The sequence below is a fragment of the Ambystoma mexicanum genome, chromosome 6q (assembly GCF_040938575.1).
Source record: "Ambystoma mexicanum isolate Mex_15411 chromosome 6q, UKY_AmexF1_1, whole genome shotgun sequence".
Classification (NCBI taxonomy): domain Eukaryota; kingdom Metazoa; phylum Chordata; class Amphibia; order Caudata; family Ambystomatidae; genus Ambystoma; species Ambystoma mexicanum.
The window spans coordinates 1,602,835,703-1,602,863,689 of NC_090937.1; the positions used below are offsets into that span (position 1 = coordinate 1,602,835,703).

Sequence of the window (27,987 nt, forward strand, 5' to 3'; positions counted from 1 at the left end):
TTCCCGGCTGCAGTCTCCACGAACACTGGCATTTTCAGCCGCACGGATTCACTTTCTTTTTGCTTTTTAAAAGGCATCCATTTTGTCCACTGGGTTTCAGATTGATTTTACAATGGCGATGTCATCTGTTGCATATCAAGAGAAAGAGAGTGCAAAGTATGCCTCATGAACGTGGGTCTGGAAAAGTTAAAATGACTGGTGCGGAGAATCACCGTCCCTGCAATGTATGCAGCAGGATTCAGGGGTTTGGACCTCTTATAACTTATCTAGACTCATTTCCTCCAAAAAGTCTTCAAACATTAGGATGCACTGGCTCCCAGGCTTCGATTTCGGTACACTTTGCCGGTGTGCAGACAATGATCATATGATGGATAGTCTAGAATATTACTGTTTTTTCTTCTTTTGAGAGAGTAAGGGCTGACTTTTTTTAAAATCTAGCCTTCTTTCAAGATTCCATCCATTTGAAGCAGCAAGAAGAGCTACTTTGCCGAGATTCAGATGGTGGGTTGCCTGGCCTGGTACAGCAGTTTAGCAGACCATGTCAGCTTGGAGCAATCTATACTTACATTGTTAAGGTCCACCACCCTGTGGAAAAAGGGTCATGTTAAGCCGATAGCGTGTGCACACTGATGGACATGTCAGGCAGTACACATGCAACGAGTGAGCATGCCACTGGACAATGCGATGAGCGGAGTGACCACGGGCAAGGATGGCGGGGTGTTTCATGCTGTGGAAACAAGGAAAAGCACCACCTTCTTAGGCTTCAGTCCACGCTGCATGAAGGTGTAGGAAAGATTAGCCAGGTTAGTTCAGAAGTCATGAGTTCCCTTAGGAAATGAAAAGGTGAAATACAAAGACACTCGTACGTATTAGGAGAAAAAGGCACACCCACTGGTTTTGATTTATGACGCCAGAGTACATCATTGGACTAGTAACATTATAACAAAACATTGTGCCATCAGGTTAGCCAAAATTCCATCTGCTAAAATCATAATCCACACACTTGAAAACAAACATTAGCAAAGTCAATAGTTTAGGATGTTGGTGCAGTGAACATGTTTTCTATGTTGCTAAGTGCTGTCAGCAATGTACTGGTGAGTGCCAGATCCGCACACAAAATCATCAAAATTGCAGTGTAGCAGAAGTTCTCAGTCTCTTAGGTGGACTGTCAGACGCTCTCCCACATAATTCACCCGTTTCTGAAAACATTCTCTATATATAAACTACTGATGCAGGATTGTTTGCCGCGTGTTCAATGATTCTGCCATTATATATTTTCACACATACGTTGTAATCATTGAAATGGAAGAAGTTAATTACCTGTAACTCATGTTCTCCAGCACTGGTATCTTTCATGGATTCACATTCCCCATTGGCAGGATCAGAATCCTCGGTAATATAAAGCAGTTTAGCTTTAAGCTAAAAACTGCATGTCGCTTATGTAGCCTATGGCTGTCACTTTAGGTCATACTGCTCAAGCCAATGACCTCTGTCCTACTTAGCTCCACCCCTGGTGGCCATGTTCAGATTTGGGAGTGCACTTTAAGTGTCAGTAGGACCCAAAAAGAGCCAAGAGAGGAAGGAGCGAGGGTTCACATGTGAATCCATGCTGGAGAACAAGAGTTAAAAGTAAGTAACTTGCTCCTTCTCCAGCATGGGGTCTTACATGGATTTCCATGCTCATTAATACGATTACACAGCAGTACATGTACTCAACCACAGGAGGTGGCAAAGTTCACAGAAGCAATATAGTTACCCCGGAACAGACTCACCTAATTCAAAGCGGTTGCGAAGCAGCGCCTGCACGACCTGAGACTCCTCCCTGGAATCCCTGTCACAGTAGAATCTTGGTGAAGGTGTGGGTAGACCTCCATGTAACCGCCCTGCAGATATCCAGCAGGGGAACAGAGGAATGCGGTCATTGATGCAATGGCTCAGGTGAAGTTGGCTCTCAGCCAGTCTGGTAACAGCATGTGGGTCAGTTGATGGCAATGCATGATACAACTGGAGAGCCACTTGAGATGGAAGGCTTGGACAGGGCCTTCCCATGTCCCACTTGTCAAAATATTGATGAAAAGTAGAGAAGTGTTTCAAAAGTTCTTTGTGCGTGCAACATAGAACTTCAAAGCATGCGCAATATCCAGTGAATGCAAAGATCTGTCAGCAGGTGATGAAGGGTTTGCAAAGAAAACGGGTCGGATCACAGGCTTGTTAAAGTGAAAGTCCAACCGGACCTTTGGCAATAAGGAAGGATGAGTTTTTAGGACGCCCTTAGCCAAGTGGAACGACAAATGTGGAGGCTTACAAGAGAGCCTGTATTTCCCCAATCTGCCTGGCAGAGGTGATCGCCACCAGGAAGACTGTCTTCCAAGACCGAAACTTCAAGGAGGCCCAATGCATAGGTTTAAACGGGTGCCCCATCTGTCTCGACAGTACCACATTTAGTTCCCATGCAGGGGTAGGAACCTTCACCGGATGAAACGTTCTGAAGAGGCCCTTGAGGAAATCCTTAACAAGCCTGTGTGACCACAGTGAGAGCTTGCCCAGAGCACCCTTACCGGGAAATGGCAGCCAGGTGCACCTTGACAGATGCATGGGAAAATGCCAGACTTGGCCAGCAAGAGCAAATAAGGAAGAAGCCGCTGCACCATTGTACGCAGCAAAAAAATCTTCTGTAACTGGCACCAGACTGTTAAGTGCTTCCACTTGTGCTTGTAGCTGGTAAGAGTAGACTGAGCCCTGGCCATGGCTAGAAGATCCTTGCATTCCGAAGGCAGCGAGTAGTGTCCACATTCTAGGGCTGCAAGAGTCAGGGCGCCAGGCTCAGAGAGGCTGGGTGGTGGTGCAGGATCGACCCTCCCCCTCTGGAGAGTAGATCTGAAAGAGGAGGTAGTTTGATTGCTGGAACCACCAACAGATGGAGAAGGTCTGAGTACCAGATCTGCCTGGAACACGCCGGTGCAATGAGGATCATCTTGCAATGATATCGTCTGAGTGTGTTGATCACGCGTAGCAACAGAGAATTCAGCAGGAAGCACACAGGAAGAGGCCCTCCCAAGGGATATATGATATGGCATTTCAGAAGAGGGGGCCCTAGGATATGAACCGTTCTTGCTAAGCTCTGTCTATTATTGTGATACCTAATTTGTTGGTGCGAGATCACAGGATGTGTTTTAAGGTGAGGCCCACACCTCCTTTGGTACAATAGAGGGTTTTTTCCTGGATACCTCGCAGTTTGTTGTTTATGAAAAAGTAGTTTTTCCACGCTTTTTGCGTTTAGTGGTAAGTGTTGATTTTATTAATCAATTGTAGTGTGGGCTCATGGCCCCATTGTGGTCAGCCGACACGTGTTTCAACCTCGTGGGTCTTTATTAAGGCTAATGGTGGCTAAGTCTTGCCCCCTGTGGGGTCCTGTGTTGGTGCTGGATGTTTCTTGTATGATTACTGCTGGGCTCTTGATGGGCCCTGTGAGAAGGAATGGTTGAGGCGTGTATACGTCCTAGGTCTGGTGGCCTTGATAAAAGGTAAAAACACGTGTCGACTGACCACAAATGGGACCATGTGCCCACCCTACAATTGATGAATAAAATCAACACTTACCACTAAATGCACAAAGCGTGGAAAATCTACTTTTTAAATAAAAAAAAAAAACTGCAAGGTATCCAGGAAAAACCCCTCTATGATATGGCATTTGTATGAGATCCCCCATACTCCTGGCTCAAGGATACCTGCTGTCAAACCTCTGGCACTTGGTGTTCGGTGCTGTCGCAAAGAGGTCAACTTGAGGGTGACCCCCTTCGTTGGAGACTGGACACTTGCGCTTTCTGGAGCTCGGACTCATGGCAGGACCACAGCACCCTGCTGAGAAAGTGGAATGCGTCCCGCCCTGCTTCTCAATGTAAAGCATGGTGGGGGTGTTGTCTGAAGACTCGTACACCACCTTCCCCTGGAGCTGAGGCTGAAAAGGCTTACAAGCCAAGAAAACTGGCTTTAGTTCCAGGGTGTTGATCTGCAACTCCTTTTCCTCCAGGAGACAGAAGTCAATGGCATAGGATTGTTCCGGGTGGACACCCCAAACCTCCAGAGAGGTGTTGGCCATGACTGTCTCCTGATATGCAGGGATCAGAAAAGGAGAACCCTGAGAGAGATGAAGGTGAAAGGACACTAATGCAGGGCCTGACGGAATGCCTAATTGAGAGCAATCTTGTCAGTCCATGAGCCTATAACCTGCTTCCATCTGGCGTCCTAAAGTGGTCTCATCTGCAACCTGCAAGGAGGAACCAGATGGATATAAGAGGACATCATCCACAAGAGGGACTTTGATGGACCGGACTGTTGCAATCTTGGCCTATGACAGCTGCTTAATCTTACTCAGAGACATTGCTGTTTTGAGGCGGGAACACAGAAAACGTGCGTTTGAGATGGCACCATGCAGGATTTGAGATAATTTAACGAGAATCCCAGAGAGGTTAGGGTCTGGATAGTTTCTGGTGTATGCATTACTGCAGGGTCGTGAGAGCGGGAACTGATTAGCCATTTGTCCAGGTACGGATAACGTAGATCCCCTTGAGGTGAAGAAAAGCTGCCACCGGAGTCAAGAACTTGGTGAAGACCCTTAGAGCCGATTTTTTCAGTGGCTTGAATTGGTAGTGTCTTCCTTACGATGAACCAGAGAAACTTTTTGTTTTGGATGGATGGGGATGTGAAAGTGTACATCTTCCAAATCCAGTGATGACAGGAAATCCCCCTCTTTCCAGCTGCTCGAGCATGATACATGATATATTTATAATGCAACCTGTAAACAAGTGTTTCTAGGTGCGACAAGATAAAGGAGGGAAGACAGAAGGAGGACAAACAAATTATCTTATTCAACCTTATGAAATTCAGATTGTGCAAGTGCGAGATGCAAAGTTCAGGCTGTCGAGATGGGATTTCCATGCATCTGGGGTCCAGCACTCTGTTAAGGAGGCTCGGGCTCGGTCAGTCCTGCTTCCCGGGAGTCCGAAGGATTTCCGGGAGCTCTTGGCCAACTTAAAAGTGATGCACTCCGAATCTGGTGTTCCTCTCCCTGGCACTTTGGTCCCTGCAGCAGCAAGGAAGTACAGCCAGCTCTGAGAGGATGTCCAGACAAGTTCACTTTTGAGTTGATTGGTCCCACCTACTCAAGTGGAGAAGTCATCCTTGCAGGGCTTCTCTAGTCGAGGCGAATTAGGAGCTTCAGAAAGCAGCAGGGCTTCACCGGGCAAACCAACGGTCCAGGTGTTGCAGCAGGCGTCTCTTCCAAGTTCTTCTTCGGATTCCTTCGTCCAGTTGTCGACTGCCTTCCATGCCAAAAAGCCTCGCCTTTTATGCAGGTTTCTCCCATTCATTCCAGCCTAGCTGTCAGTCAAACAGCAGGGTGGCTGTCCTTGCCAGACAGCCAGCCGGCCAATCACCTTTGGGTGCATTCCTGTAACCAAGGAGATTAAGCAGAGGGAGTTTCGGTCACCTCCCTCACTTCCGGCCCCTGCCAGACATTCTGGAGCCAGAGGCGAGCTTCACTCTTGAATCCCGCCAAAGGCAAAACAGACAAAGGGACCAAACCTGGTTTGGCATGCAGAGTAAATCTCAAGAAGGACCTTTCCACAAAGAAATGGCGACAAAAGAAGACCGGGGCCATCTTGACAAAAATGGCACCCTTGGCACCAGCTGCGAACGCTGCCCGCAGTAAAAGCACACCATGGTAGTTAAAGTAAACCACTACCACCACCCATTAATCGTAGAAAGGGTAACATAAAAATGTTACATGAGAAACTAGAGAAAGGGGATACTAAGTAACCCCTCCAGCACCCTATTGTAAGATAGCGTGTGCTTGGTCTAGAAAGTTACAAATGTAAGTAAAGTCAATTTCACTTCACTGCTCGTGGAAAGAGTAGTTTATACAAAAGAAGTTATTTAAACCTTTGGGAAATCTGAAAGACTTCCCTGTGCCACTGCACTAAAATGTGCTGTGTGTCGCAATGTAAGAAGATGCCTATGGAATTTGTCAGACTCCAAAAACCAAAAGAAACACAAAGTTCAAATCACAGAAAAATACATGAGAGAGTGGGAAAAGGGGTCTCATTCTCTCCAAGTAAAAAAAAAAACAAAAAGTGCTGGGGGTCTCTAAGGTGGAGAGGAATTAGCACATTTCTGAGAATTCTCCCTAACAGTACCAACATAATATTTTCTTAGACACATATATGGGATACTGATATTTTGCAGTATCTTGTTTTCAGAGTTCTTTACTTTGTTGTATTAGGCCTGCACCGACAGTTGTTGTCTAATCAAGTCAACACAGTGTTTTTCGGCCGTCTTGTCACCAGACTGCAGTGTCAAAGATAGGCGGCCTTCATCGGGACGGAGAGAAGTGTAGAAAAGAACACAAGCATGATGTGTCTGGTTTTGAAGTAGCCTAGTCCAACCTTCGCATGGGCGAGGAAGCCCCTACGTTGAGGGTAATCCTCTTAATGGATATATCCAGCGCCACCAATCTCTCAGAGGGGTGCGGGGGGGTATGTCCCACACTCAGCCAGAATCAAATCACAGGGGGTAAGCTGGTTATTGCCTAAACAGGTCCACGTCAATGAGGTGTGAACAGAGCTGTTTCTGCTACGGTATACAGTCTGCGATCCACGTTGTTAGGCCGTAGATGAAGTACACTCCCATATTAGTGTCCAAATGCCATCCATCAGTGGTGATCCCCACTCGTGTGGGTGAATGACGTTATTCTTTCCTCTAAGGAGGCGACACGGAGGGGAGCTGCAATTTTTAGTCACTGTTTTGAGGAAGAGGATGCATCCTTAGTAGGTGTTCCTCTTCCCTGTGTGCTACCACTGTGCTGTGGTCTGTATTTGGTCTGATAAGAGAGCGATGGAAATCCAGTTGTGCCTTGCCAATCTTCCTGGGTTGCAGCTTACAATTGTTCGGCTACCACACTTTGTGGCTGTTGACCACGAAAAAGTCTACGACTAGAAGACATCCCTAGGTGCCAACATTACATCCCTGTGAGCGGACTGTGGTTTCAATGTCTTAAACAACTTCTTTATTTTTGCCAATGACTTGTCAATAGATTTCCCATATAAAAAATGATTCTGCCACAGGCTTTTCAATTAGAGTGGCTTGTTTTTCCAGACGAGACCTGGTACAGTAACACTAAGTCTCCTCTGAAAACCCTTGCTCCTGCTACTTGCAGACCTGCTGTTTTAGTAGCATTGAGGTAATTCCTAATACATTAAGAGATAGTGGACAGTCGAGAACTACGGCTTGAGCATGTAGAGTAACTGGCATGGTCTTTATGAGAATGCATATGGTCTTGTTGTGCATGATCGTAACATGCCACGAGAGCTGTGGAATTGGCCATCTATACACTACAAGTTGCTGAGGCATCTAGCTTGTGGCCATGGCATCCAATTTCTATTTTTAGTTTCTTTCTCTAGGTGGTGCTTCTAGGTAGAAAGAAGGGCAGCACATATTCTGTGAGCTGTAGTGACAGCCAGCAAGCCAGGGGGGTGTGATATCCCGGGGGTGAGTTGCCCCCTATTATCAGCAGGGTCGGATGGTGCAGGCTTAGATTTCTTTTCATTCCTTGGTTTGCAGCACTTGAAGAAGCTAGCTTCAGTATGAAAGTGGTAATCAGTCTCAACAGAATTTTAAAATGGAAGGAAGCGCCAGGTGCAACAGGCCGCTGCCATTCTGTCTCCTTGAGGAAATCCTTCTCTTCTCAGCTTCCTGAGTCTTAATGTTGAACCTAGCTGCTGCCCTGTTTCATAGGGATGTTGTATAACCAGACTATTCTTCTGCGAGTGCATTCATAATGGGTGGTTTGTTAAGGTCTGAAGGATCCATGGGGTACCGATCAGGGTCATCTTCCTCCCGAGGCATAATCCCTTCAGTGCCCTTTTGCTCATTGATCATCTGGATGTATCAAATCTCTACGAGGTGCCTGAAGTGGTGTCTCAGTGGGTACCTCCATTGGACACTTTTGCTTCCTTTCAAGATTCTCTAGCGTTTCCTGTTGGACAGCCGTGATCTTGGACATAGTATCCACAAACCCCAAATTTTGCCAAGGGTATTCATGTGTACTAGAAGTGGCCCACTAGCTTCACCTTCCGCAAAGATCTTTTTTTTAATCCTCTGCATCAGGACACTTATGAGGCGGTAAACTCTTCCACCCCTTTAGTCCGTTATACTAAACGGAAAGATTGCTGTGCCGGGGCATTCCTAATTTCTGCATTGAGGGTCCCACGCTAAAGAGGTTTTAGTCTGCGGCTCGGTGTAAGTCTATTTAACTGAAGTTGACATTTTGTGATTTTGGTCCCTTAGAGAAAGATTTTGGTTTTTAGGTTTGGTTTCTGTACTAATAAAGTTTCATTTTGAAGAGGATGAATGCAGTAGGATTGTAGTGCAAATTGTCTCATTGGACCGAGCATAAATCTCTAATCTTTAGCATGGATCTTGCATCAGCCTCTTGGAGTTGTGCTTTGAAGCCTTGGGAAGGGACTCTGCTTTTGTTGCTGTCTTTGTGGCTGCGACAGTCCAGGATCGTCAGATGTAGTTCCTTTGAGTGGGACCACGGGCACTACAGGCGGACGGAGTGTGGCCCAGCTTTACCCTCATCTAAGGGCTGACCAGGGTCGTAGGAATTTTTAAAAATGTTACTAATGCATATCGGTGTGAGTGTGCCTGTATGTATGGAAATGTGACTGCCCATGAAAACTTTGAATGCAGTAAAGTTTGGGTTTGGTGGTCAGGATTTCCATGCCCCTGTGTAGATGTTATATTAGGGGAAATTCTACATCATGCCCCAATCCATTTTGTACTTATTTTGTGTGAGAAAGAGTTTGGTGCTGTGTTAGTCCAGCTGTAAAAAGAATTGTGCAAAATCCAAATTTTGATACCTTTTATTGGACTGACAAAGTATTAGGATTCTCCCACTTTATTGGCTGCAGGGAAAAAGTCTGCCAGGAATTCAGTCGTGCATGGCCCCTTTATTTAAAGGGAAATAAATCGGAAATGCAATAGGCACATGCTCAAACACTGGGAGGCAGTTCTCTCCGCAAAGCAATTACATTTCCAGCAGGTCGATGTTGAAGCACATTTTTGCACATAATGAGTCAAAATGTTTAAACGCTTAGTGTCTAATGAATGGAACCCAGCATAAAAAAACAGTAATGCTATTGGTGCGAAATTCCAAAATGTTACATTCAAAGGCACACAGCACAGAAGGAAAGGATATAAAGGACATGCCTTTTCACACCTTTCCTGGACAGTAAGGTTTTTCACATGTACAGTGGTATGCATTTTCCAATGTTATAAGTAGACTCACATTTTTACAATTACAAGCTGTATACGCACACATCTCCCTTGGCGTCGCAGCCAAATTATTGCTTGCAAAGGTTGTAATGCCTCACCGGACTACAAAATAAACTGTGCACCTGTGTGTAGGGACTAAAACATAGTCCAAGGTTGCTACATGTTTCTGCAGCCTCAATGCTGTGCTAGGGTGGTACAATAGGTTAAACTGAGTTACTTCAACCTAATTGTAGGCATATAGTGAAACTAATACAGAAATATTCCCTAATCTTTCAAGGTGCTATGTCTAAATGCATCCTAGTTGTGCCTCATTTGACAGCACTGTAATGGCTTTCAAACAAACAAAAAAACGTGTACAGTGTTCCAATGGTGACGTCAACTGTTTGCTGTGAATACCTCTGCCTCAAAAATGGGTACCAATCGTTTCTTCTGAGATATCTCAATCTTCCCATACATAATGCCTGTGTCATTACTCATTTAGGGATCTAAGCATTGAGACCCATCAGTGTGCAGCACTATAAAAAGAAATACATTATTATTATTATTTGTCTAAAAGTCGTATGTGAGAGGTAGTAGAGGCAGGTCCTATTCTGGTACTGTTGATGTGGTTGCGTTGAATGTTTCAGGCTCAAAGTAGGGTCATAAATCCTGGGTCTACGTTCAGACCAGCATTGTTCAGGTTGAGAATCTTTGTACTCGCGCTTCCATGTTCTTCTTTGTGTTGTACTCGAGAGGTCACCTTTCAGTACCATCCATGACAGGTCATCTAGCGAGCACCCATCTTGTGTGAAGTGCTGGCCAACTGGTGGCTGTTCTGTGGTTCGATGTCGTGTCTATACAGGCTCATGCTTTGACGTAGTTCCATGCAAGTCTCACCGGCATACTTTCTTTGTAGACATTTCTTGCATTGGATGGGGTATAGCACACTGGATAATTTGCAAGTGTATGTTCCTTGTATCTGTATCTATAATGTTTGCTTCTGTGGAGTTTCTACAGCCGATTCGTTGCGGATGTGTTAGGCTTTATTATTAATAATAATAATAAAATAAGTTCGCATTTATATAGCAGTGCGAACCCTCAGGTATCGGAGCACTGCTTATTATTACCCACAGTGTGTGGTACTCTTATCCACCACAGAAGGATGAAAGGCTGAGTTTGGCCCTGCCAGGATTCGAACCTGCCTTAGCAAGCTCTGCACGGATGTCAAAGCGAGCGCTCTACTCGCTTAGCCACTTGACCGGCTATCACTTAACATTGCACAATCTTCTCTGTCTTCTTGATCTGGTAGAAGTGTGCTTCAGATGAAGGATCGTGCAAGATTTCTTGGTTGGGTGTATACAATTAAAGGGGTTGCCTTGAACCATTAATCAGCTCCTCATTTCTGTGAAATATTGATTGTAGGTCCTTAACAATTCTATTCAGTTGCGTTAGTGCTGAACGATATGTGACAACCAAGGGTAGTCTTTCTGTGGTTTCACTGTCTCTGTATTGAAGCAGGTTATTTCTGGGTATTCCCAATGCCCGATCAAATTCCCCGCCAATTTGCCTTTTGCAAGGAGGAACAAAGGGTGGCAAGTCAATTGTCCCTGGAGTTTAAAGTGAGAAAATTCCTTGCCCTTTTTCTATATAAAATTGATGTCCAGCTCTGCGCGCATTTTCTTCTGTTGCTCATTTATCTTGTGACCACCATATGATTAAGAGGTCTTTGAGACTTCGAAATTTTATGGAGCTTACATCTTAGCATAATAACTTGTTAGTCCAATAACAACAGGTATCAAAACTTGGATTTTGCTTCAACTTATTTGGAAGAATTGCAAGCGAGATGGACTCCTCCAGAGCATCCTTTGACCTGGTGTCTTGCCAGGGCTGTGTCCTAGAGATTCTTCATCCCCCTCTTACTGGAAGAACCTCTTGCTGGGTTCTGCATCTAATTCCTACTACTCTGGTCTGCTTGAACTTCGGCTCTGCAACCTCGGATACCCTCAAATAAGCCTTCATGTCCTTTAGTACTGCTGCATCGAAAATGAGACATCCGTTCCTGGCTTGCCCTGGAACATTTGAGTAGCTGTTACTGCACCTTGATCCGCACCGTTTTCAGACGAATCACTTTCTACAGCTGTTCGCCTGAGAGGGATCGTTTCTACTGCCGGTTTCCTCCTGAGCCAGCTCTGAAAAGCTTTTTGGGGCCTCTTCAATGGCCCCTTAGCTGCTGTCACTGCTCTATTTTCCATTTGTTGTGGGTTGGCGATAGGGGGTCCTTCTCCATTTGGCTAACGTGCCCTAGTCCTGACAACTTTTGGGTGTTAAGTAGGCATCACTAAAGTCCTGAACCAATATGTAGCCAGACCCAATTCCAATTCTGAAACATACCTATGGAAATTCGCTTCCTGAGCCAACCCACTGCATCCAGCCCTCAGTTGCCCACGTGGACTCAAACCCTGATCACGTCACTGGCCGTGCCCTCCAGGGTCTCCTGGCTGTGGGTGGTGCAGCTTTGTGCCCCCTTGACCACAACTGTATTTTACCAGTGAGATCTGGGATCATACATGGTAGCCATGCTTCTCGGGGTCTCTGGTGCTATAACTGGAACTGCTTGCACTCGGACTGCTCAGCACAGTGGCGATTATAGCGTCTCTCGCACATATGGTCTGTATGCAGTATTTACTTACCTCTTCACTAGATCCGCAGGAGACTTATTGGTTTCATCGTGTTAAACCCCAGCGACAAACTTATTGGAATTAGCCTTTCAGACATAAAAGAATTGGACAGCCAATGTTTTAAATATCTGTCCTGACAAGACAGAAGTCTTGCAAGTAAAGGCCTCCTCACACCCTTGGTGTTCTATGTTGTGGACACTGTCCTTTGGTTGTTGTCCTACGCCAATCCAGGCTGCGAGAAATCTGGGAATTAGGATTGCTTCCAACCGAACTCCTGAGCTCAGGTTTCACAGCTGGTGAAGACATGCTTTTTGACCAGGTACAAAAACGGAAGCATCGTCTGCCCCATCTGTCTTTCTCTCATAAAGGCCTGGCCAGTGGCACTTTTGCTACAGCCGGTTTACATTTTGGCGTTAGTATTTCCCTAGTTCTTACCGAAAGATAATCATCAAGGCTGCAGAGAGTACAGAAGGATGCTGCTCGAATGCTCCTGAAGGTGAAAACATTAGATTCCATCTGAGGCGGCTTAACCTCATGGATTAGGATCAGAAGCCGTATACATAAAGCGCTGTATAGTAGTAAAGAGTTACTTGCCAAGACTCCAAACTCGGATCTTTGCCCAGTTGTTTACTTAGAACAGTGAAAACAAAAAAGGAACGCTAGGTGGCTGCTACTTCGCTTACATTGTGGCCAAAGCAAGGAATGTTCTACCTCTAGAACTGAGATTCGAACCTTAAAAGCTTTCTATTCAGGAAAACCTTGTCACTACACTGTAAACCAGGTCTTCTCGCGTTATGGTTAGCGCTTCTGACCATGAGTGACTTCTGTTCTGCTATTACAGCGCCATGATGCTCCAGAAACAAAATCTCTTAAGTAACAGACAGTTTTCCTTGCTCCAAACTGTGGTCCTGCAGTTTTCAGAGCAATTTCTGTACTAGTGTTCTGGTGTCTTTCTATGCTTTTTAAATAGATAAATAAACGCAATACACTTATCACCTCCCATCATAGGCGGCTAAATTCGGAAGGATAACTGCCCATGTGTTTCTAACACGTTTTGGGGTGATCTAGGTCTTTTACAGACCCAGTATTGCATTGACTGTTTTAACCATCTTACTTCCTACTAATAAACCCTAGTGAAACTGTCATCCCACTGGGGACTGGAAGACGTTGGGTTTATATAACCCCTTTTCTGTTATTGGGTGTTTAGTTGCCCGATAGCACTCTTGTGGACTGTGTTTTACCTAATGCAATACTTAGAATAGTATATACCTTTTCAGTATATCATAAGTAATGTATTTGGTTGTCTGCTTGTGTGAGCCTAACTGTACCTTGATACGAGACCACTCCTTTGCCCTCCTAAGAGAAACTATTCCATTGCTATAACAATATAAATCGAAGCCCTCCCAAACACAGACACTGGGAGAGGCGAGTAGAAACACACCATCAAAGCTAGGAAGTCAACAATCTGTTGCTTCTAGGGAGGTGCCATATTTATTAGAAACCTCCTCAATCAGCTATATCAATGAGGTTTGTCCAGTAAAACTGAGCCAAGCAATTTCGGATTTATCCAGTAGAAAGGATGCAATACGCTCTGAGGGCTCCAGGTGGCTTTCCAGAAAAATAGGCCTTTACCAGTTCCTATCCCATTCATGGAGTAACCATTAATCGGAACCAATAGAGGATGAAGAGTACTTTAAATTAAACGTGTTCCTCATGCTTCATGCCGGACCACAGCCTCTGAGAGCAGTACCGAGACTAGTTACCGAAGCCGTGCCGCTCAGTATAGTCTTGTTCACAAGACCAGATCGTTGCTCCTGAGCTATCCTTTCCCGTTATGGGAAAGATTTCAGAACCCAAAAGTAGAGCTTTCTTTTTTTTTTTTTATTGATTTGGTTGAAACAAATCAACCCTTCAACATGTTACAAAAGAAATAGGAGAAACACAACAATAAGTATTATACAAAGTAGAATACAATAGAGATAAAAATTGTTATGACAAAGACATGGTATAAAAACAACACGATACGACAACTAGTCGTATTTAGAAAAGATAAATTAACAATTTACCACGCACATAGACCAAGTTAAGACATAGTTAAAAGAAAATGCACTCATTGGTTCATAACAAATAGCAAGACACGATAGCAAAAGGCTGGAGGGTAGATCATCACTGAGTTTAACCATCTGAATTTGTCAAGGACAAGCTTTCAATAAATTTAACAACTGCAGTTTGAATAGGCAGGTACGTAGAGTTCAGAATTGTAAGCCATGATGCTTCATAATCTAGGAAACCTAAATGGCGGCAGTGTCGACCCAAGAACTTGAGTCTATGAGGAGTGAGAGCAGGACACTCAATGATAAGATGCTCCAAAGTCTCAGGTTGACAATTGTTCTTACAAAAGCGACAAAAGTTATCACGATCTATTATTTGCTTGCGTCTGTGAAGAATGGCTTTGGAGACGCATGATTGCAGAGCGAATATTGACTGCTGGGGCTTTGACTAGATAAGGATGGGGTGTTCTCATCTTTTTTGGAGGAAAGCGGGAAACATTACCATCACAATAGGATAAACACAATTCATTTGTCTTAATCCAGTCAAATTCATATAGCTGACGTTTAGCTTTATCCGGATTGTTAATTAATGTATCAAGGGAGATATCAGCACTACTCAATGCAGAGTAGGCAGTAGTCACCCAAGAGGCAAAAAATGTTTGTGTAGTACGAAACATATGAAGAGCAAGTTCTGAAAGTAGAGTCTGATCCCTGGATGCAAGAAGGCATTTTCTGAAAAGCGCACACAGACACCAGATGTATTGGGTTTCGAGTGAGATTAGGCCTAGTTCATATCTGATCCACGAAATGGGGATACAAGCTGGTAATTGTAGTATCTTTTTCCAAAACTGGCTTTCCCATTTGTGGAAGACAAATTTAGACTGACATGTAAAAGTTTCAAGCCCATACAATATTGACGGCACTGCTTTCTGATTCCAGTAAGTAAGGGCTGGAATGATGGAAAATTTGCCATATCTAGACATAATCAGACTAGCTTGTGACGTGGCCGTTGTCACCTTTTTCAGAATCCCGTCCACTTGAGCATTGAAGGACCCACGCAATTCAAATAACACACCTACGTAGGTGTATTGCGGCACAATCAACAATTGTGCCCGATTAATGTACCAATTGAATGATTTATTTCTTTTGGTTGGTTGATACAGCATTATCTGAGATTTATTGGAGTTAATTTTTAATTCATTGCGAATCATATAAGATTCAAAAGCAGTCAGCAGTTTCTGCAAGCCAATTTGAGTTTTGGATAACAGTACCATGTCGTCAGCATACATTAGGGTTTGTACCTGACTATGATTAATTTTAGGAGAATCTGAATCAAGATTTTGAAATATGAAAGCTATATCATGGATAAAATAATTAAAAACAGATGATGCCAAAAGACAGCCCTGTTTAAGTCCACGAGCCGTGGGTATGGAGGTGGACAAAGCTCCATCAAGGGTTAATCGTACATAAATACACGTCTCAGAGTGGAGATCCAAGATGATGTCAAACAATGTTTGTGGACAATGATCACGTTTTAATTTGGCAAAGAGCAGGGGGCGAGAAATAGAATCAAAAGCGGAGTGTAGATCAATAAACGCAAGAAATAAAGGTTGTTTCGATTCTTGACACTGAGCTTTAATTGAGTTCAATGCAAAGAGATTGACCTGGGTGCCCATACCCGCAATGAAACCAGTCTGAAACGGATCTCTAAATGAATTCTGTAGCGTCCACTTATTAAATTCACTCAGAACGAGTTTGGTAAAAATTTTACTCGGGGCGTCTAATAGTGCAATTGGCCGATAGTTCTGGGGTAGACACCTTTCACCTTTTTTGAAAATCGGGATAATGATGGAGGATTTCCAGGATAAGGGGATGGCGCATGTGTGCAATATGTCCTGAAAAATGCCATACAATATACGGGCCCATGTGTCAGGGTTTAGTTTCAGCATGGCGTTGGAAATGCCATCTGGGCCGACGGCTCGGGAGGGGCTAGCTTTTTTGATGACTGATACAATGTCGTCAATTGTAAAAGCCAGCTTCCAAGTTGAAGTTCTAGTAGGGCGAAAGGTGTCCAGAACAAAGTTCGCATCAGCATATAAGTTTGTGAAGTACGATATCCATTGTGTTTCATTGACTGCATTTAATTGTGCATCGGCATCTCTAATGTATGCATGATTGTGTAACAGATGCCACATTTGGGCCGAGTTTTTTTTGGCGAGTGATTTTAACATTATTTCACTGTCATGTTGAAACATTAATGATTTATGGCCCTTTAACCAGTTTTTGTGTTGTGTTTTCAACTTGGTAAGCACTTGCCAACGATTACACGAAGTGGAGGATAGAATTTGGCGCTTTAAGCGCCTAAACTCGGTCTTACGGTCTTTAACCAGCTGATCAAAGGAGTGGATGTGTTTGGATTGAAGTTGTCTGGGGGTCGAAATGGTATACGCAAACGGTGCAAGTATATCAGTATATTGTACACCCACTGTGTACAAGTTCTTTTGAATTGATTTTTCGAATTCATAAAGTCGGTGGTCTGTCCATTTCAGTCTAGATCTGGCCGAGTTGATAACAAAGCCACAGCTGACTGAAGAAGATTTTAACGCAAAAGTTTGCCATGAAAGGGTCAAAAGAAGTAACTTGTGATCACTGCCAGGATATGCAGTGATTGAAAGATCCTGACAGAGTTTAAACAGTGGCGAATCCACAAAAATGTAATCGAGTGTACTTGCACTGTTGTTGCGATACCAAGTCGATTGGGATGGAGAATCACCTTTGAGGGCCCCGTTGATCATGATGAAGTTCCGTTCATTCATAAGTTGCATCCACCGAGAACTAACTGTTGAATATGGATTGTTAACAATACAATTCATATTGAGATCCCCTAATATGATGGTGAAGTTGGTATTGTTTGCCATATTTATAATATCCAACAAGGAAATAAGGCCACCATAAAAGTGTGCATCAGAGCAGGCCACAGGGTTTCTATACACATTCAACAAAGCGAGCGAGGCAGTACCCAGATCAATTTTAACCAATTGCAAATGAACCCCAAAAGAAGCCCATGCATTTACATGGAGACCAGCCCTTTGTAGTACGGCAACCAACAAGCCCGATGTGGGTCTACCTTTAGTTCGAGTGGCCGGCAGTAGAGTGATTTCATACCCGTCCCACACCGGGGGGACTAAAAGCCAGGTCTCCTGTAAGGCAAGGATGTGAAAAGCCACAGGCATAGATTTAATAGAAGCCTGTAGATGATTATGCCCCCTGGTATTCCAACATGCAAGATACAAAGGATTGCCATTTTGACACAATGATGGTTAATTCTGGATGCGGGTCCGAGTATCATACACCTTATTAGTATCACATCTATCAATTTGTTGTCTTTCATAGATGCGTGGCTGTGGGATGGTGACCCTAGGTTGAATTGTGTTATCATGTGGTTCATGAGCCAATAAGAAACCCATGTCAAACAGGGCCATTCTCGCTCGCCAGATCGTGTTGGCAACAATGGTCGATGGTATCCAGAGTCTAATGATAGAATTGGAAGAGACAGAGATGAATTCAATTTGTGCTATATCGAGAGTAGAGATATCCCTTAATTCATCAATGTCACTAAAGATGTTTAAGACACTCCTCCTATTCAAATTGTAAACAGGATAAGGACCATCTCGACATTTTAAAATAAATGTGCAAGTCGAGAGGGTGGAAGAGATTTGAGCAGGTTGAGATGGAGGACACCTTATTTCAGAATTATGAGGATTAGGCAATCTAGATTGGTACGCTTGTTGGAGGGGCAGATCTTTGAACTCAGTCACTTGAGACTCGAGATTGTACTGCTCAAGACTAGAAAAGTTGGACGTGTCAGAAGGTTTAGAAATGAGTTGGACGGGGGCTGTCATAGTAGACATGAGTTGGGGTATGGGCGCTGCAGAGAGCCTTTCCTCTAGAAACTTGTCAACCGCCTGTCTCAGGTCATTCAACGGGCCCTGATGCGATACAGTTGTTGAGAGGGAGGGTCGTCTGGTACCGGAGGCAAAAGAGACAGTTTTAATGGGTGGTATGTCGATCACAACTCGTTCGTTGCGCTGCTCCAGCGTCTCAAGGGACTCAACCAGAGCGTCCAGAGGGGGGTGGGGAGGTATCTGTGCCGGAATACCAATAGGCGTGGAAAGTGCTGCTTCCTTTGTTTGATCAGACGGGTGAAGACTCGCTGGCAGCAGCGCCGGGTTAAGAGTTGCCGAGGGTATTTTGGGGGACTGACTCTGGGAGAGATCTTTCTGCCCTGCTGCCAAAGACCCACCAATAGCTTTGAAAAAGGCATTCAGAGTATTTTTGTTGCCTCGACGAGGGAGCTGTTTTTTCGTTTTTTTCATTGCGATAAGCGATTTTTTTGGAATCATTGTGGTCCTAGACTTGCCACTGGATGAGACCAGAGGAACTGCAACGGCGGGGGTTGCCGGAAGGACATCCTCAGGAAGGGGGAGTATGGCACTAGAAGTAGTAGTTACAACCGGGAGAGGCACCTCAAGAGCAGGCACCAGATCAATGTTGTTTGGGGCTATCTGAATTTGAGGCACAGAGACAGAAGTTATAGTATTAGGAGGAGCGTCAGCTGCACAAATGACATGATGAAAAAGAGGCAAAACAGAGGGGACACTCGCACTTTTCGCATATGGGACACAAATCGCAGGGGGCAAAGCTGTACTTATGTGCCTGTCTAGATTAGTATAGCTACCACAGGTGATAATTGAGGCTTCCTGGCTCACCACTGGCCTTTCTAATGGTGAGGTAGGTGAGAGGCACTGCTGATCATGGCGACGACTCCAATGTAATAACTCCTCCAGTTGTGCACCTTGGGTAGCTATTTTTGTGTGCAGGATATCATACATTTTGTGCATGCCCGAAATAGAGGTATTGATTGCCTGCAAGGCTGGTTCAACACCAATACTGATGGCTGAAGCAAATGTATTGCGAGCAGGCACAACTGGGCGAGGTGTGGGAAGAGCAAAGGAGGCGATTGCTGAATCTATTGGGGTGGAGTAAATACCTCGAGGAGAGAGACAAGATGGAGCCACATCGCAAGAGGAATTCTTAGACTGCAAAGTATCATGATGGCTAGCATACAGGGAGATACTCGTACTATCGAGGTGTAAGGGCGAATTTGGAGTTATGGACGACAGAGTGTGGTTTGAATGCGAGCTGAATTTCCTCCTCACATTCCGTGCTTTTAACGATGCAAGAATCGTTTTATCCGAAATACCACGTGTGCAAGAGGGAGTTGATAGCACTTTGGAAGGACTGGGAAGCACCATACACGGTACCGTTTGTTGATCCACAGCTGAAAGATGAGATCCCGCAAAGCCTTGTATCAAAGAAGGGACAGTCAGGAGTGGGTCCGCCAACGGGCCCACGGTGGGGTTGGTAGAAGTGGGATCAACTGGATTTCTGGGAGATAGAGTGAACGCTGGAAAGTTCGTTTGAAAGAGCCCAGTGCTGGGACAGCCAGGCTTGGGATAGGAAGCCAAGTCTGGCATGTTTGATTTGGAACAAGTTACTTACCTGTAACTGTTGTTCTCCAGCATGGGTCTGGCATGGATTCACATGCTCATGAATATTCCCCGTCGTCAGGCTGGGAATCCTCGGTAAAGAAAAAACCAGTATCAGTTTCGTTTCTGATCTGTCTTTCGTAGTAATAACCAATCACTGGTCTCTGCGTCATACTGACCACAGCCAATGACTGCCCTCTACCTAAGTACCGCCTCTGGCAGCCATCTTCAGATTTTTGGAGCACGTGAAGTGGCAGTATGACCAAGTGAAGAGCCGCAGAGGGGTAGGCGGGAGGGTTCGCATGTGAATCCATGCCAGACCCATGCTGGAGAACAACAGTTACAGGTAAGTAACTTGTTCCTTCTCCAGCACGGGGTCTGGCATGGATTCACATGCTCATGAATAAAGAATACATAGCAGTATACACATGCACAACCACGGGAGGTGGCAAAGGCTCAACATTAAGCATAGCATCAAACTCAACATTAAGCATCTTACCTCCTCACCAGGCTCACCTCAGGCGAACAGGTTGCGCAGCACTGCTTGGCCGACCCTGGACTCCTCCCTGGAATCCCGATCGACGCAGTAGAACTTCGTGAAGGTGTGCGTCGACCTCCACGTAGCAGCCCTGCATATGTCTAGCAGGGGCACACCAGAAAGGAACGCCGTGGTAGCTGCGATCGCTCTGGTGGAATGGGCTCTCGGACGGCCGGGCAAAGGTCGGTTTGCCAACCGATGACAGTACATGATACAGCCGGAGAGCCATCTGGAAATGGAAGCCTTCGAAAGAGCCTTCCCCTGATTGACAGGTCCAAAGTTCACAAAGAGTTGTGACGTCTTCCGAAAACACTTCGTGCGGTCCACGTAGAACTTCAGCGCTCTAGCTACATCCAGCGAGTGCAAAGTCCTCTCAGCCGGCGACGAAGGCGACGGGAAGAATACAGGCAACACCAAGGGTTCGTTGAGATGGAAGTCCGACGGTACCTTGGGCATGAAGGAGGGGTGCGTCCTGAGCACTACCCTCGTGTCGTGGAAAGTCAAGTACGGGGCCTTGCAGGAAAGGGCCTGGATCTCTCCCACTCGTCGTGCGGAGGTGATGGCCACAAGAAAAGCAGTTTTCCACGATAGAAACTTCAACGGAGCCGAGTGCAGAGGCTCGAACGGAGGTCCCATGAGCTTGGTCAGCACCACGTTGAGCTCCCACGCCGGGGCCGGAGCCTTCACCGGCGGGAACGATCTGAACAGTCCCTTCATGAACTCTTTCACCAGGCGATGAGACCACAAGGACGTCGCCCCGTGGTTCTGGTGTATCGGGAGATCGCAGCAAGATGAATCTTGACGGACGCGTGCGCCAGGCCAGCTTTGGCCAGCGTCAGCAGGTACGGCAGTACTTGGGGAGCCGTAATCCGTAGAGGGTTAATCTTCTGTGCGTGGCACCAGACAGAGAACCTCTTCCATTTGTGTCCGTAGCATTTAAGAGTCGAGGACGCCCTGGCCTTTGCAAGAACCTCTCTGCAGTCGGCCGGTATGTCGTATCCTCCAAACTCTAGCGCTGCAGGAGCCAGGCCTGCAAGTTCAGCGACTTCGGGTCGTGGTGGAGGATGGCGCCTCCTTCCCTGGAGAGTAGATCCGCGTCCGCCGGCAGCTTGATCGGCGGGGACGCTGACAAGTCCAGAAGGTCCGGGAACCATATCTGCCTCGGCCACGAAGGTGCGACGAGGATCATCCTGCACCGTGACCTCTCGAGCAGGTTGACTAGCCGGATTAGTAGAGGTAAGGGAGGGAACGCGTAGAGGAACAGGCCCTCCCAGGGGAACGAGAAAGCATCGCCCATGCTCCTCGTCTGGGGAAACCTGCTGGCGAACCTCCGGCACTTGGTGTTCGTCGCCGTCGCGAACAGGTCGATCTGGGGTGTGCCCCACCGTTGGAAGAGTCGATCCACCAGATCCTGCCGTAGTTCCCACTCGTGGCACGAGCGCAGCTCCCTGCTGAGTGAGTCGGCGATGGTGTTTTTTATCCCGGCCAGATGAAACGGTCACCAGAAAAATCCTTTGGGCGACGGCCCAATGCCACAGGTCCTGCGCCTCCTTGGACAGCGCTGGGGACCTGGTTCCGCCCTGTTTCCTGATGTAAAACATGGTGGTGGTGTTGTCGGTGAAGATCCTCACCACCTTGCCCTTGAGGGACGGAAGGAAGGACCTGAGGGCCCAAAACACTGCACGGAGCTCCAGGACGTTGATATGCAGGGACTTCTCCGTCGGGAGCCAGAGTCCCTTTGCGTGCAGATTTTCGGTGTGCGCTCCCCACCCTTCCAGGGAGGCATCCGTAGTCACAGTCTCCTGGTGGGCTGGGGTCTGGAAGTCCATGCCCGCCGTCAGATGCGCGCGGGTGCCCCACCACCGTATCGCTCGTCGGAAGTTCTCGTCGAGCTTGATCCTTTCCTCGAAGCTGCCCGTCGTCTGGATCCAGCGCGCATCCAGGAATTCTTGCAACGGGCGCATCCGGAGCCTGCACATGGGAATGAGGTAGATGCAGGAAGACATCATCCCGAGGAGGGACTTGATGGACCTCACTTCGGCCGCGTCGGCCACCAACATCCGTTGCACCTTGCCCACGATGGTCCTGGTCCTCTCCTCCGACGGGGAGGCCAGAAGGGACACTGTGTCGAGCCTCGCTCCCAGAAACAGTGCGACTTGCGCGGGCACCAGGTGGGATTTGGCGTAGTTCACGGAGAATCCCAGGTCCGTGAGGAGTTGGACGGTCCTTGCCGTGTGAACCACGGCGAGCTCCCTCGTCTTGGCGCGGATGGGCCAGTCGTCCAGGTAGGGGTAGACGTGGATCCCCTCGCGGCGCAGCTGCGCCGCCACCGGTGCGAGGCACTTGGTGAATACCCTGGGTGCCGACCGTAGTCCGAAGGGGAGGGCTCTGAACTGGTAATGACGCCCTTGGACCACGAACCTGAAGAATTTTCGGTGCCCCTTTAGGATGGGAATGTGGAAGTAGGCATCCTCCAAATCCAACGACGATAGGAAATCCCCTTCCTCCAGGAGAAGTTGAGGGACGTGAAGTTCTTTCCTGGCCACGGGGGGGACGCGCGGGCACCGTCTTTGAAACTCGAGCGCGTGGCCCCGGGCCAGAGCGTCCAGCACCCAAAGGTCGGTGGAGATGGACTCCCACACGCTGACGAAGTCCGCCAGCCGGCCTCCCACCGGGGTGCTCCGGTGGGGGCCCGACCCCACAGCCGGTTCAATCCTGCTTGGACGCGGCCTTGCCGCCTTGACCTCCTGGGCGACGACGGTGGGGTCCGCTAGACTTGCCTCGTCCTCTGTAGGCCTCTTGCGACGACGAGCAGGCCGCTTGACGGTAGGAAGCGAAACCGCCGCCGGAACCTCTGGAGGCGCCCTTGCCTCCGCTGCTCCGAAAGGGCGTCCGATGTTGCTGCAGAACTCCGAGGGCCCGGGCCGTCTCAGTATCCGCCTTGATGGCCTGAAGGGAATCGTCCACTGTCTTCCCAAACAGGTTGTTCCCGTCGAAGGGCATGTCCAGGACTCTGGTCTGGACGTCCTGCCGGAAGTCCGTAGCTTTGAGCCATCCACGACGTCGAAGGCAAACGCCGTTGCCCAGCTGGCGGAACCCAGTGTCGGCGATGTCCGTCGCCACGGTGATGGCGTGGTCCGAGGCCACCTCACCTTCCTGCAGGATCTCCAGGGCCTCCGCCCTCTTGTCGTCCGGCAGAAAATCCAGCAGGGGAGCTATCTTGTACCAGAGCTCCCTGTCGTAGCGAGCCACGATAGCCAAGGCGTTGGCCGCTTTAATCGTCGTCGCTGCCGACGAGATGACTCTACGTCCCATAGCATCCAATTTCTTACCCTCGCCGTCCGGCGGGGAAGTCGATGTGGAGGCCGCACCCCCCCCCCCGCTTTCTTCCTGGCTGCCGCGGAGATGACGGAATCCGGGGTAGGCTGTGCCCGGAGGCACAGGGGGGCCGTGTCCGGGACCCGGTACTTTTTCTCGTGGAAGGGTTCTTGAGGAGGGAAAGGCCCTCATCCCAAATGTCGTCCAACAGAGGCACTGCGAGGACCGTCTTCCTCTTGGCCTCGCGCCGCTGATAAAGGAAGCCTTCCTTTTTCTTCTCCTCAGGGCAGAGTTGGAAAAGCTCGGAAGCCCTGGAGATCATGGAGTGGAAAGATCCGATCTCGTCAGGCGGAGAAGCCCTGGCGGGAGGCGACGACGGAATATCCTCGTCGTATGCCTCGTCGTCCGTACCCGTCGCTGCCGTGTCAGTCCCCGTATCATCCCCTCGGGTGGACGGGGAGGAGGGCTGGACGGGGCGCGACGGTTGAAAAGGAGGTGGTGGATGGATCCTTCTTTTCTTGGTAGGGGGAACACCAGAAGGTCCCGGTTCTGGATCCCCCGACGGGAGAGGTTCCTCCGTCGGTAACGGTAGTCTCGTCCTTATCTCGGAGCATAAGGACTGTATGGCCAACAAAATGGCCGCCGAGTTGTCTTGCGGCGCTGGCAGAGGGGAATCCGACGGGCGAGCAGGGGCCCCGTCGGTATCCTCGACGATGTCGTCGTCGTCGTCACCTGCGTCGGGGTCCATTCCGACGGGCTGGCCTTCTTCCACGCCTAGGCCGTGGCTTAAGACCTCGATCAGCTCCTCTTCTGAGGTTGAGGCCGAATCTACGACGACGCCCTGCCCCCCCTTCTTCTTCCCCACGGAGGGTTTCACGGGGGTCCTATCGATGGGCACAAAAGAAGACTCCCTCCGAGGAGGCAGGGAGATTCTAGGCCCCGAGGTCGCCACCACTGGCGCAGCCTCCACAGGCTGAGCCAGGGCCGCCGCGACCATTTCGATAGAGGGCTTGGTCGGATGGATCAAGGCCTTCACCACCTTAGGTGCGCTCACCGCCTTATCCTTGAGGGAGGGGGCACTGCCACGCTCCTCCTCTGCCTTAGAGCTCGACCGGGGCCTCTCCAGGAGTTTCGCCGGGTGCTCGGCCTTCCTCTTACCCGACCCAGAGCGTTGGCTCGTGGTTGATGGTGCCGGGGAGGGTGCGCCCTGCCTGGCGCCCGTAGAGCCCGACCGTTCGGCGCTCCCGGTGCCAGCGGACTCGCGGTGCTTAGCCTTATGTTGGGCCCCCGTCGCCGGGGCGCCCTCAAAGGTCTTAGAAGACCGCTCGGATTTCTTCTTCTTCTCGCCAGACGGGCTCTTACCCTCCAGCCAGTTGGCGAGACGTTGATGGCGGTCCTTCATGGTCCGTTCCGACATGTTGCCGCAAAACGCACAGTCCTTCTCCACGTGCGTCTTGTCCTCATGAAGGCAGTAAAGGCAGAAAGAGTGTTCGTCCTCCTTAAAGACGTTCTGCAGCTGGCATCCAGGGCAGACCCTGAACAGCTTTCCGGGCGTCGAGCTTCCCTTCTCCTGGGCCATCTCCGAGACCGGGCCTGAGAAGCTTCTGGAGTCCTCCGAAGTGTAGCTCGACGAAATCTTCACCCTTGAGGGGCGCAGACGAATCCGACACGGGTCCCCGTGGATCGGATGTAGAATCGGTGGAGCTTGAGGCTCTTTTGACCGAAAGAATCGAGTTTTTGTGAAAAAACGCGAAAAAATAGCACTAACGCTCGAGAGCAATAGCACGAGGATCCCAACACATGAACGTGCGGTAAAAATCTGAAGATGGCTGCCAGAGGCGGTACTTAGGTAGAGGGCAGTCATTGGCTGTGGTCAGTATGACGCAGAGACCAGTGATTGGTTATTACTACGAAAGACAGATCAGAAACGAAACTGATACTGGTTTTTTCTTTACCGAGGATTCCCAGCCTGACGACGGGGAATATTCATGAGCATGTGAATCCATGCCAGACCCCATGCTGGAGAACAATGAGTACGGCACAAAGGTCATTGGAGATAGGGCAACTCTCAATCTAGCCCAAAAAACCAGGGAAAGCGCAGTATACACAATTTGGTAAAAACACCTGCACTAAGAAGCCAGACCGCAACCGCAGAAACGCGGTGAAGCGGTAAAGCGGTAAAGCGGAACTTAGCCGTGAACTTGCTCGTGCGCGCGCGTTGTGCGCGTAGGAACGTCTTTAGTAGGAAACAGTGTAGTGAAGATCACGCCCTTTCCTGTGCAGGGCTGTGTCAATCACTGAGGCTGGTGTAACCAGGAAAGCAATCCTCTTAAGTGCAAAAGGAAACACTGTAAAAACAAAACAAACAAACAAACAAACATATATCAAAAAGTTGCTGAGTGCTGGCAACTCCCACTAGTGGGCTTACGAGTCCAAGTCCTCCAGCCAAAGCAATCACCTGGCTAGGCAAAAGGTCCAAAAACACATCCAAGTGCAGAGCGAAGTCCTCACGAGTCCTCACGAGCGGTAAAGCGGAACTTAGCCGTGAACTTGCTCGTGCGTAGAGCTTTCAAAAAGCCTGGATAGCAAGCATGCATCCCATCAGCAGAGCCTAAGGGGTGCGCAGTGTGCACAGTGGGAAAGTCTGTAACTTGATATGGTAGGTCTTTATGGGCCCACTGAAGAATCATGGGCATTAAAAGCTCCCAAAAAGGTTCCCAATGAAAGTCTGACGAACCCTAGTGTAATACAATTTCAGGAAACGTACCAATCTCGGCAGTGAGGACTATAGAATGGGGACAATGTTAGGCTTCTCAAACTGCAGACACAGTATTTTATCTTGCAGATTGAGCACAATCGGGTTACTCTCCTATTATGTAGTAGACATTCTGCTGAACCACATGAGCTCAAACCATACTAAGGAGGAGATCGCCCACTGTGATGCTGGAAATGCATTGGAGGGACAGGGCCTCCCTGTCCTTGTCCTGTAGTTCTTTTTCATATGTGTTCTGTGATATTTTCTGCACAGGAGTCCATGTGGGACTCCTGGCAGTGCAGCTCTTCCTCTTTTTGGTCATGGTGAACAGACCCTTGGGATACCCGTATGGCACTCATGGGTAGGGGTACAACCCTGTACTACTAGTGTATGTTTTTGGGCACCTGTGGGTGGCATACAGAGCAGGGTATGAGCTGGTGGCAGCTCCATGCTGAATTTGATAGGTGCTCTGTGTATCCTCCATTTTGGGATACCCAGGCCCTTCCATTGGAATCAGTTGATTCCTGATAGGAGACAAGATGGCCTCTTGCTTTCTATTGCCCGTTACCTTGTTTTCCCAAAGTCCTGGGTAGCCCTGACTCTGGCCCTTCCCCTGAATGGCTGTTAGGTGGAAGTTCCATATATGGTAGTGCGGGAAAGACCAGGCCAGACCGGTTGGAGCCTTCACAATGACTATGTTGTGGGTACACCCTTGGGGTGGGACCTGGGTGAATGGAGTGTGTGACTAATATGCAATTCTTGTTGTGGATGTCTGGTTTCTAGTATATGACACAAAGACTGAGACAGTCCTGCCTGAAACTGGTATGAATGCAGTGTGGAGTGCTGAATGGCTGGGTACTTGTCCCAATACACATTTCTTGTTGCGAGTGTCTGAGAGGGAGGAGAATGGCCTGAATGCACTTTAGCCTGATTGAATGCCCGTCTGCCTGAATGCCTTTCTGAATGATTGGCTGCTGAGCTTGGACCACAGCAGTATGAATAAGAGAAAACAGTATATCTGGGGACCTCTCACCGCTAGAAATTGTTCAGAAGCTGAAGTCGAAACTTGATGCTTGATCTCGAGAGCCGAGCCCGAAGAAGAAGGTAGACTGCTGTTACCTTCACCGCAATCTAAAAGCCGCAGTGACATCGAGACTGATCCGAGAGAGGACCTGGCTACGAGACCTCTTCCCGAGCTACGAGGGACCATCGTGCACCACTAGCCTTCACCGAAGCGCCCTGGAAGTCAGCCTTTGAAAGACTGTCAACCGGAGATGGGGACCAGCGAGGAGAACAAAGAGAAGCACCAGAGCCATCCACGACCAGGGTTCGCAGGTTTGCTATAACCGCTTGAGGCCTGTCGAAGCCGTGTTGCCCAGAAGCGGGAGCCGCTTGACGCCGAGCTGCCAACGACCGGAGCCGCAACGCTCCCTTTGATTAAGACACTTTGAATCCAAGGAATCTCTCGCCCGCACCGTCGACCACTTTGTCCCGCCAGAGAAAGTTGAGGCCGCAGACGCACCGAGGAGAATCCGCTGGTGGGTTTCCTGCCATGTGAAGACTGCAGAGATGCCGACGACCTGACTCCTTTGCTGGGCCAAAGTTCCTCAGTGACTCTTTGTGGCAAAGAACTATCATAGCCGAGGTGCACCGCATGCCTCGTCTTCACAGGATGTCCACGACCGATCGTCGGCGAGCACCGCCAGGACCGAAGCTGCTGCCTCGCCACCGTTAATCACCCGCTTCATGGTATTTTGACAGTCCGTGGCTCCTGCCGTCAAGGGAG

At 48.3% G+C, this 27,987-nt stretch overlaps 1 protein-coding gene across 6 annotated transcripts in view; it reads right to left on the reverse strand.

Annotated features, from left to right (window-relative positions):
* The window catches only part of DCTN1 (dynactin subunit 1), a 1,327,898-nt gene that overhangs the window by 899,304 nt on the left and 400,607 nt on the right, over nt 1-27,987 (reverse strand). For 3 of the 6 annotated variants that reach the window (XM_069632339.1, XM_069632340.1, XM_069632342.1), the window contains exon 5: nt 753-773. The exons of the other annotated variants lie outside the window; for them this stretch is intronic. In XM_069632339.1, the coding sequence (XP_069488440.1) occupies nt 753-773 (21 nt within the window). The remainder of the gene's footprint in view (nt 1-752; nt 774-27,987) is intronic. 6 annotated transcript variants of the gene reach the window in all.